The 10991-nt window shown below is 45.0% G+C and overlaps 1 protein-coding gene across 2 annotated transcripts; it reads right to left on the bottom strand.

The window, feature by feature from the left end:
• Positions 1 to 470: 470 nt before the first annotated feature.
• LOC136380542 (cytochrome P450 2A13) lies at positions 471 to 9845 on the bottom strand. Of its 2 annotated transcripts, XM_066348454.1 has the most exons (10): positions 9656 to 9845; positions 9231 to 9393; positions 8280 to 8429; positions 7947 to 8107; positions 7196 to 7372; positions 6050 to 6191; positions 5404 to 5591; positions 4879 to 5020; positions 4203 to 4330; positions 471 to 491 (listed from the first exon to the last, which is right to left on the bottom strand). In XM_066348454.1, exons 1-10 carry the CDS (start codon positions 9836 to 9838, stop codon positions 486 to 488), a joined length of 1440 nt encoding a protein of 479 aa, XP_066204551.1. In that variant the 5' UTR covers positions 9839 to 9845; the 3' UTR covers positions 471 to 485. The 2 variants fall into 2 exon arrangements, with proteins under 2 accessions (XP_066204551.1, XP_066204550.1); XM_066348453.1 differs by lacking the exon at positions 471 to 491 and having other exon boundaries at positions 4131 to 4330.
• Positions 9846 to 10991: the final 1146 nt, after the last annotated feature.

Raw genomic sequence — 10991 nt, 5'->3', positions numbered from 1 at the left:
TTTTTTAAAAATAAAACATCATTCAAACTTAAATATAAATAAAATGGAAATAATGTAAATTATTTTTTCTCTGCGGACTGGTACCAAATGGCCCACGGACCAGTACTGGTCCACTGCCCGGGGGTTGGGGACCACTGTTCTAGACAATGTTAACAACACTTTTATAAATCATGGTGCAACTCAGAGGGTCACAACTAGCTTTTTTTTTTTAAGGAATAAAAAAGAAGAGAATAAAAAAATATCAGAGTGCCTCTAATGTATACAAAAAGCACTGCTTCGCCATACATGTACAGTATTTGTGTGTATCTGTGCATGCACAAATTTGCACAAGTCCTGGGAGCAACCGAACTTGGAACATTATGTGTTTGATTCAGTGGTGTTGGAGCATCTGAATTTCCATCCTTCTACCGCCTTTCTCCAAAATGCTGCTTCTGGAAATCACCACCTCCTTCAGAGTTCTTCTGGGGGCAGAGGCTCCATCTGATTTAGCCCTGAAATTTCAAGAGAGGCACAACTGTTCTGCATCCAAATATGTCCTTTGTCATGTCCTAGCTGTGTGACTTTGGGCAGCTTCTTTAACCTTACTCTAAATCTGTGTGCTCATTTTAACATGGAGTCCTTATAGGCTCACCTCACAAGGTGCTTCGTAGGGCTAATTAAGTTAATACATAAGGGGTTTTATGGGTTGAACTGTGTCCCCTCCAAGAAGATATGCTGAAATCCTAAACCACTGTTCCTCAGAATGTGATCTTATTTGAAAACAGTCCTTGTAGACATAATTAGTTAATATGAAGTCATCCTGAAATATGAATGGTATCCTTATAGGAAGATGGCTGTCTAAGTGGTGACACAAACAGAGAGAATGACATGTGATGGCAAAGGCAGAGTTTGAAATTATACAGCTGCCAGTCCAAGAACTCCAAAGATTGTTAGTAAATCACCAGAAGGCAACAGGAGTCAAGGAAAGATTGATTCCCTTACAGGTTGCAGAGGGAGTACAGCTTGATTTTGGATGTAGCTTCCAGAACTGTGAGACATAATATTTCTGTTATTTTAAGACATCCAATTCATAGAATTTTGTGTGTGAGCAGTGCAGGCCTGACCCCTAGTCAGGGTATGTACAAGAACAGATCGATGTTGCTGTCTCTCTCTCTCTCTTTCTCTCTCCCTCTCTCTCTAAAATCAATAAATAAATTTAAAATATAGATATATAGATGTCCCCAGGAGTTAGCAGCAGAGCCTAGACCAGAACCCAAGCCTCCTGTTCTCACCTCAGCCCCAGCTCTATCTCTTTGTTGTGTAGTTGATCCTTTCAGAGTACCAAAGCTGAGTGTCCCGCCTAAACAAATGTGATCCGGGCATTGCTGGCTAGATTGTGACTTGTCTTGGCATCTTTTGTAATGTCTTAATGGACTCCTGCTCCTTTCCAGTTGCATGTTTGAGTACTGTGAGGATTAATATGTGTTATCTCTTCCTTCTCCTCTCTTTTTTTACAGGGCAAAGACTTGTTAGTCATTCTCTCTTCTGCTGGAGAAGTGTTTCATTGACAGAATCCAAGTAGCTCCAGCTCCTACACTATTCTCTTGACCCTTTCTTAGAAGGAATATTGAGCCTAGAGCACTGATATCTGCCAACAGAGGGGCTAGGAATGTGGTTCACAAAGATGTGTGCTGGAGAACTTCTGATACTAAGATTCTGAGCATCAACAGTTCCAAGAGCCTGATCTGTGGTGGCGCACTGGATAAAGTGTCGACCTGGTAATGCTGAGGTCACCGGTTCAAAACCCTGGGCTTGCCTGATTAAGGCACATATGGGAGTTGATGCTTCCAGCTCCACCCTCCTTCTCTCTCTCTCTGTCTCTCTCTTCTCTCTCTCTCTGTCTCTCTCTCCCTCTCTCTCTCCTCTCTAAAAATGAATAAATAAATAAAAATTTTTTAAAAAATTAAAAAAATAGAGTTCCAAGAATCACTTTCAAAATATTATGTATATATGTATGTATGTATGTATGTATAAATTGAATTTTACTGGGGTGTGTACAGGGATTTGTTGTAGAATTGGGTACTTGAAACCAGTGTCAAATACTCTTGAGTCTTACATTCTGGATATATGATATTCCAAGATTATGAATTGTGGACTCTGCAGTTCTAAAATCCAACAGTTTGTTATGCCACAATTCTAAGATTTCTCTAGTTGAGGTTTCTAGAAGCCTCTTAAAGTGACATGCACGTGGAAGGATGAAGTTTGGTTTTGACACTGGATTGTTAAAAAGTGTGTTTATAATAATACAGGGTGTGACCCTATAGATCTATTCCTATCCTTTTCCAATAAGCAAGAAACAGCCAATTCATGAAACCTAAGTTGTTAAACTTAGGACAATGGAAATTGGGAAACAAGCATCATAGCCTGTTACAAAAGTTGCAGGATACAGAGGACCAGATTTTTTCCCTCACTTGATCTCAGTCACTGGTCCTCCAAGTGTAGCAATCTTTTTGGTAGGTGGGAGAGGTCTATGTAGCATCAGAAACACAAATCTAAGACTGATGTGTCTGAATGGTCAGTTGTGCACTGCTTGAGGATGCCCATCTAAATGGAAATATACTGACTTATCTGAGAGTAAGCAGGCGATTGAGACTCTCAGCTGGGTCTTACAGCAAACCCCTGATTCACCAGCCAGAGACAAACCTTTAGAAATTCATAGTAAGTGATTTCATGAATTCAGTCAAAAGAACATACAGCCTGACCTGTGGTGGCGCAGTGGTTAAAGCGTCGACCTGGAATGCTGAGGTCGCCGGTTCAAAACCCTGGGCTTGCCTGGTCAAGGCACATATGGGAGTTGATGCTTCCTGCTCCTCCCCCTGTTCTCTCTCTATCTCTCCCTCTCTCTTTCCCCTCTCTCTCTAAAAAAATGAATAAATAAGATCGTAAAAAGTAAGTAAATAAATTAAATTAAATTAAAAGGACATACAATCACAATCATGTACTTGCATATGCACACACACACTTGTACGTGGCTGTGACATGACCAAAGTTCTCCCAGTATTCACTGAAGTGTTTCTCTCCCAAGCCCAGTTCACTAAAAGGTCTGACTACTCTTCTCTATCTCATTCTGATCAGATCCCATCTTATTTGGTGGGGACATGATGGATGCCCTGGCATTTGAAGTGTGAATAAATGGGCAAGTGTATGTAGTGAAGCCAGTTCAGCTGCCTGCCATGACTCTGGAAAAATCTTTGGACAGCGCTGTTCATATTGTATAATAATATAATAAGTTTTTCCTCGAGAAATGGATGCCTTTTATGAATCTACTCAAAAGACAATGGGCTAAGTACAGCCATCCCTGTGTTCAGTATTTGATGAGCTTTTTTTTTTCTTTTTAAGTGAGCGGAGGTTAGATAGTGAGACAAACTCCTGCATACACCCAGACTGGGGTCAACCAGGTAATCCCTGTCTGGGGTCATACTCAATGGAGCCATTCTTAGTGTCTGAGGCTGAGACTCAGACCAACCCAGCTATCCTCAGAGCACGGGCCACTCTTGAACAAATCCAGCCACTGGCTGCGGAAAGAGAAGAGGGAGAGAAGGAGAAGAGAAAGTAGGAGAGAAGCGATGGTTGTCTCTCTTGCGTGCCCTGACTGGGAATCCGACTCCGGACGTCCATAGGCTGAGCTGATGGTCTATCCACTGAGCAAACCAGCCATGGTGGTGGCGCTTACTGTGTTCTGTGGGATCCCAGATAGAGACTTAAACTTTCTAACTCTCAGCTGTGTAACCAGTAAAATGCTTACGAACACCATTCTGGTCACATAGGTTATAAGCATTACGGGAGGTGAAAGTGCAACGCTTTTAGCAAAAAGCTAACACAGAGTATTTTCTCAATAAAAAATAGCTTCTACCATTATTATCATTCACAGTATAGTGTAAGGTTTCTCTTCCCCTCCTCCCAGCTATGAAGGATTTATCTCTCTAATAAGGTGAACACACAGCCCTTCTGTTTCTCCTTCCTCTTCTATTCACCTTGCACTTTTCTTTCCTCCAACCCAGACCCATCCTTAGCTCCACTGCTCCGCCTAGCCTCTCCCTCCTACTCCGTTAAGGCTCCGCCCTCCCCATTTGCTCCTCCCACTAACTCTGCGCTGTGTCAGCTCTGGTTCAGCGAGGCAGGAATCTCATGGTGTAGGTGGGTGGGATGGTGGCAAAGCCCACGTGTTTAGGAGATACATCGATGTCCTGGGGTGACTGAGGGGACTTGAAGCGGAAGTTCTGCATGATGACGGTGAAGAAGAGAAAGAGTTCCTTTCTAGCCATGCCTTCTCCGAAGCAGTAGCGCTTTCCTGAAAAGACAGGGCGAGAAAGGGTGAGTCTTGCTCTCACCACCACCTGTCTCCTCTCCCGATGCCCAGCTGTATTCTCCCAGGGAGAAGGGGGTGGAATATGGTGGCTTGAGAGACTTTCAGAGAAGTCTTTAATCCTCTCTGAGCCTCAGTTTCCCTTGTACATGGGATGAAGGGGAATACCATACCAGGCTGTAGCAATGGGAATGTTAGATGACCCTTTCTCCCAAACACCCAATATGGCCACTGTGCTATCATCTCCTTCTCGGGAATCTGAAGAATTTAAGTGACCTTTGACAAGTCTCTGACTCACTATGGGCCTTGATTTTTACCATCCCTGAAATGGGTACAGTCACTCCTCTTCTTTTTTTCTAGGATTAAAACCTTAGTAGTTGTGGGAATTGCAGTTGGTTGGCTGTAGGGTGGATCATTAGAGGGACTTTCAAGTTGGAGGAAGATACTACGCTAAACCTCAGAGAGAGGAGCTGGGATGATGGAGGTCCTTGTTGGTGTGATGGGTGACTTGGCAACAGACAGTGGTCTCTTACCAATGGAGAAGGGCACAAAAGCATCATTCTTCTTAAACTGCCCCTTCTCATCTAGAAAATGCTGAGGGTTGAAATCTCTAGGACTGGAGAAGAATTTGGGGTCTTTTAGCACGGAGCCCAGCATAGGAAACACTTCAATGCCCTGTTGGGGAGAAGAAAGGGCATTTGATACAGTGGAGGGAGAAAGGGTATGCTGAAAGTGCACAGGTTTAAAGGGAGGATTCGGATGCTCTAGGTGAGAAGGAGTGGGAGGCAGGAGAGGCAGGATCCTCTCTGAGGGAGGAATGTACAGGGGCATGACATCTACATTCCTGAGACAGGAGTTTTGGGGGACATGGGGTTCATATTCCCTGAGGTAAGAGGCCTTGGGAAGGTATGAATTTTGAGTGTCTCTGAAGGGACACATGCTGGGGTAAGTCTTTGGTTGGGGTAGTGGGACAGGGGCTGGGAAGATTCTCAGGAAGATGGGATGCTGGGTAACAGGGAGCAGGTTAGAGGTCCAGCTAAGTTGAGCAAAAGCAGCACCTTGGGGAGGAGGAAATCCCGAAACCTGGTGTCCTTGGTGACTCTGCGGGCGAATCCCATGGGGAGTATGTCTCCAAATCTTTGGATCTCGTGGATCACCGCCTCTGTGTAGGGCATCTTGGCAAGGTCTTCAAACTTGGGCTGACGGTTCTTGCCAATCACCCGGTCAATCTCCTCATGGACCTTGGCTGGGGAATAAAAGAGCATATTTTTAGAAATGTAGGGGTCTTGGCACAAGGATAATATTTCAAATAAGTATAGCAGGATGTATTACATGCATGACATCCATGTGTGACATACAGTAGGTCAATCAAAACACTTTGGTCCTAAGCATTGTTGGTGTAGGGTACTGTTAACCTGGTTGCACCAGATTTTGGGGAAAGTTCTGAGGGAGGAGTGGAGGGGCAGGTAATAGGCACCCAGTGGGCTCAATGCAGCAGTCATTTACCAGTCAGTTCAGATATCTTCAATATTTTAACAGCTGATGAATCTTGGCAGGTTCCTATTAGCTGAATATCATCACTAAGTTCTGGTTAGCAGTGTGTGTCTGAGGGTCCAGGGATTTGAGAGAAGTGGGAACATTGCAGTGGCTCAGGGGAACTTTGAGGGTCTGTGGCCCTCACTTCCTTGCTCCCTCTAGCCTTACCCTCCACAACTGGGTGCTTCATGAGCAGCAGCAAGCCATAACGCAGGGTTGTGCTGACTGTCTCGGTACCCCCAAATAAAAGGCCAAGTGCTGTCATCACCAGGTTCTTCACATTGAACTCTGTGTTGGGATTCTTCTGTTCCTGCAAGGAGAGACTGCTTCAGCCAAGCCCACTCCCCCATGCTCTCAGGGTCTTTCTGGGGTTTTCCCTATACCCATCTCTTGTAGACCAGACCAAAAGTAGGAAGAGGTACCTAATTCTGTCAGGCCTTTGCCCAGGCTTCTGGCTCTGTACCAAATGGTCTTTTCATATTCTTTACCCAGCAGATTATCTGTTCTTTAATTATCAGCTTAGTTTCACTTTTTCATTGTGGAAATACTTAGAAGCGGAGGAACAGAGAGAGATACAGTGAGTGTGAAGGACAGAGAGAACATGATAGAATATGTCAGAGAGCTGAAGGGAGACATATTTTCTGACACACAGAGAGAATGTTAATTAAGAAACAGCATCCAATTTTTCAGTAAAAATCTTGTTGAAGCCACTTCATGATTCTTTTACCTTGAACTTCATATTTCGTAAAGCTCCATCTCCTTTCTTCACAGAAAGGAGATCCACATCCAGATTTGGACAGGGACCTTCCAAGGTCATATAGTAAATCCAGGTCACCTGTTCACACTGGCATTTCTGATATGAAAGGTAAGAGCATGGTGGCTGAATGTACTGGCCTTAGAGTCTGAGAGACCTGTGTCTGAGCTAGGTTCAACTGCTTTCTCACTGTGTGACCTCAGGCATAGCTGTTATACACTCTTGGCCTCAGTTTCCTCATTGTTAAAATTGGAGTCATAGTAGAGCCTCCTCCAAGAGCTGGTGTGAGTTTTAAGTAGGTGATTATGGTAAAGTTCCTAAAATAGTGCCTGGTACTCAGTAGTGTTATAGATGTGCTTGTTATTATGATTTGTACACACAAGTCCTGCCCATGGGTAAGGGCTTAGTAGAGACAACACTGATGGTCAATTATAATTTAGGTTGTGATGATTAATATGATGGGAAGGAGTAATCTGAATGAGCCTCTGTTCTTCCCTACTTCCAGCAGGATTTCCCTCTTCTTGGCCTGGGACCTCTCTGCACTGGCTGCTGACGTGTACCTCCTGCATATGGATGAGGAAGGAGTCAATGAAGTTTCGAGGGGAGTTGGGATCCAGTGTACGTTGATTCTGCTCCACCTTCTTGGTTATAAAGTCCTCCAGTCCCTTCAGCTCCTTAAATGCCTGTTGCTGTGGTCCTGGCAAGTGTTTCATCACATAGTAGAACATCTCATAGAGCTGAGGGTGGGAGAGAAGAAGGGAAGAGGACAGCTGGTGGTGGACATCACCTGATGGGAGTGGGACCTGTCTTGGGCAAGGGAAGCACTGGTTAATGGCATCTGTCCAGGTGTTTAGGTATTTAGATGGGTCTGTATGGAAACAGATGTCTTAGTTTTCATGAGTTAAGTATGAGGGCCCCAGTCCAATTAGATGAGATGGATTGGGACACCTATCCAGATTTATTTATTTCCTTTCTTTCCTTTCCCTTCCCTTCTTTTTCCTTTATTTCTCTTCCTTTCCTTGCCTTTCTCTTCTTTTCCTTTCCATTCCCTTCCTTTTCTTTACCTCCCTTTCCTTTCCCTTCCTTCCCTTCCTTTTTCTGTAGTGGGAGTTTTAGTTGAGATATTTAGGTATTGGAGCCTGGATATTGGGCACCTGTCTTGGGTTTCTGCACAACTGATGAGTTGCCCAAATGAGAAAGCTGGTTTTGAAGAGACTCTGTGTGGAGGAAGATAGGAGTTTGGGGCACCTGTGTCTGTGCAGGGGAGCAGTTGTGGCAAGGTCACAGTGGAGATATGTTGGGATCGGTTACCTGTCCTGTGGGTGTAGCTGTGAACTGGAAGCTTCCCAGCATCATGCTCAGCATTGACAGGAACTCTTTGTCCTCATAGTCAAAGCGATCTCCAAACACAATGGAGCTGATGACATTGGAGACGGTTCGGCTCAAGAAGAAGGTAGGATCGATGTAGTCACCTGGGATATGGGTGGGTGGAGGAGAGAGGGGATTTGAGGGAGACATGGTGGTCTGATGGCAGTTTGAGAATTCTATGAATGCCTTCCCACAGCCTAGTTTCCTTCCCACACCAGAATGCACATTTGAATACAGGGTGTTTTCCTGCTCTCTACTCTGGAGTCCCCAGCTCACCACGTGTGCCCTGAAGGGCCTCGATGAGGAAGCCTGCTTCCTCCTGGATGCGCTCCTGGATGCCTCGCTTGCCCATGCCGAATTCCCGCAGCGTGGCTATGGAGAACCGACGGAGCTGCTTAGCACGCTCCCCACTGCTGAACACCACACCTGGGGAAGGAGTGTAGGAGTTGAGGATGAGCAGAGAGGGGCAGGTGGAGAGGGAGTAGACTTGAAGAGAGAGAGAGAGACAAAGAGATAGAGAAGACACTCGGAGTTAGAGAAATACAGAAAGAAATAGAGAACAGTTGAAAGAAAATCAGAAGGAAAGGACCAAGACAGATGCACAGAGAAACAGAGAAGCAGGAACACTCACATGAAGACAGAGAGAAAGAGATAGAGGAGGGAAGGAGGCAAGAGAGATATGTAGAGATCTAGGAGATAGAAGTAAAAATGGAGGATTTTTAAACAGAGCAGGAGAAAAGAGAAAAACACATACAGATACACAAAGAGGGTCTGTAGAGAGGATTACTGTTACCAGGAGATGGTGGCATAGGGATTTTGAAGCAGAAACAATGTGAGATTCTAAGACAGAGAAAAATGAAAGGCAGGGAAAGGGAGAGAGAAACATGGGAAGTACAGAAGCTGAGAAAGACAAAAAGACAAAAAGACACATGGAGATAGAGGAAAAGGGCACCAAAGCAAAAATCCCAAGAGCTTCTAAGAGATGTAAAGAAAGAAGAGATGTCTAGCGAGAGAGAACTGGTAGATAGGCAGAGTGAAGCAGAGAGATGCAGAAACACTAAGATAAGCTAAAGAGGACATGGGGTAAACAGGGATGGGGAAAGAGGAGACCAGAGGAAGGACCCCTCCACAACCTTGAGTGAGTGGGTGAGTTGGGAGATGAATGCTGGGGAAACTGAGGCCATCAAGTATGCTTGACAACATTCTCCTACCCAGGGTTCTCCTCACCATGTTCTTTGAAGAGCCAGTCAAAGGTGGCCTGCATGCCTCGTCCACTGAATTCCTCTGCCTGGTCCAACAGAGCCTCCTTCACAGCCTCATATCCACACAGCACCACAACTGGCCGTTGGCCCAGGTAAACCGTGAACACTGGACCATAGTATTCACTGATCTGATGGAGGAGGTGGGGTGGTTAGAGGGAGCAGCCCCAACTCTGAACTGGCTCTGTACTCAGACCTCATGGGCTGGGATTCATTTTTCCCAGACTCTAACAATCGAGGGACTGAACATCCTAAGATTTGATGTCTCTTGGCTAAGAGCCTGATGCTAAAACTTCAACTCTCCCCCTACCTAAGATTTCCGTCCAACCTTGCCAACACCTTGCCACAATGATCTAGAGCCACCTTACCACCCATCTCTATGCTTTTTATTACCTTCATGAGGGAGTTGTACATCTGCTCTGTGTTCAGCTGCAGGTAGTTCCCAATGAAGGGCAATGCAGGGGGACCGGGAGGCAGCTTTCCCCAGAACATCTTTTGCCGCCAGACAGACATCAAGACCATAATAGTCAGGCAGGCCAGCAAAGCCACCAGAAGCAGCCCTGAGACCATCATCATGGTACTAACAGTGATGGTCAGATGGTGATTTCTGGAATGGTTTGCTTTTATATTACTTGGAAGCAAAGGGCAGATTTTGTAACTGTCTCATTTCACCTGATTATGTAACAGTCCTGATTATATAAGTGTCTATTTCACCTCCCAATTATACCATCAGCCTTGCTCACACCCACCTTGAGATGTAGCCAGCAACAGAGGAAGAAGAGACTCCAGGGCAGATGAGTAGGAAGTGGGCCCAGGACTGAATTTGTGGCCTCTCCCGAGGAGCTAGTTCAGGACTGTGGACTTGGAAGAACAGTAGACAAATTTCAGAACTAAAGATTCTGGAATATTTATAGAAGTGAGCCCTGAGCTTGGGATTTGGTATTTAAGAAGAGATCCGGCCTGACCTGTGGTGGTGCAGTGGAATAAAGCGTCAACCTGGAACACTGAGGTTGCCGGTTCGAAACCTTGGACTTGCCTGGTCAAAGGACATATGGGAGTTGCTGCTTCCTGCTCCTCCCCCTTCTCTCTCTCTCTCTCTCTCTCTCTCTCTCTCCTCTCTCTCTAAAAATCAATTATATATACATAAAGAAGGATACGAAAGTTGTGGATTTTGGGATTTTAGTAGAGAAGAATCAATGATTTAAGGGCATTGAAATGAGATAGGTTGTGAAGCTGTGGACTTGGAGGTCTTTTACTTAAGAGAGAGATAGGTTTCAAGGTCTCAGAATGGAAGATTCGAGGGAATGGATTTGAGGGGCTTGAAGTGAAAAGCACCCAAGCAGTAGATGTAGGTTTCCAGGGAGGAGAAATATATGAACAATCCAGCTGGATTGTAGAATCAGCTCATGACCCCAGATCTTGACTTGCTTTTGTTCTGGACACAGTACTGCTTCTTGATTCCCAGAATCTTCATTGGAATGTCAAAGCAAGGTTGGGCTGGGAAGTCAACAACTGTCCGTCTATGATAGAGAATGGAATAGAAGACCAGAGTGGCATTTCAGTGCAATCTGCCACAGAACTGGAGAGGAGTAACTCATGGTCTAGATGACAGGAGGATGGACCCGGACTTGAAAAATCGTAATGACAACCAACATACATTACAAACATATATCCCAATGGTCTGAGGAAATATAATTTACAGAAAGCCACACTGGTTTTCTACCCAGAT

The sequence above is a fragment of the Saccopteryx leptura genome, chromosome 9, assembly GCF_036850995.1.
Source record: "Saccopteryx leptura isolate mSacLep1 chromosome 9, mSacLep1_pri_phased_curated, whole genome shotgun sequence".
Classification (NCBI taxonomy): Eukaryota; Metazoa; Chordata; class Mammalia; order Chiroptera; family Emballonuridae; genus Saccopteryx; species Saccopteryx leptura.
Note: the sequence above shows the minus strand (reverse complement) of the source record. Positions and strands in the feature narration are given on the sequence as shown.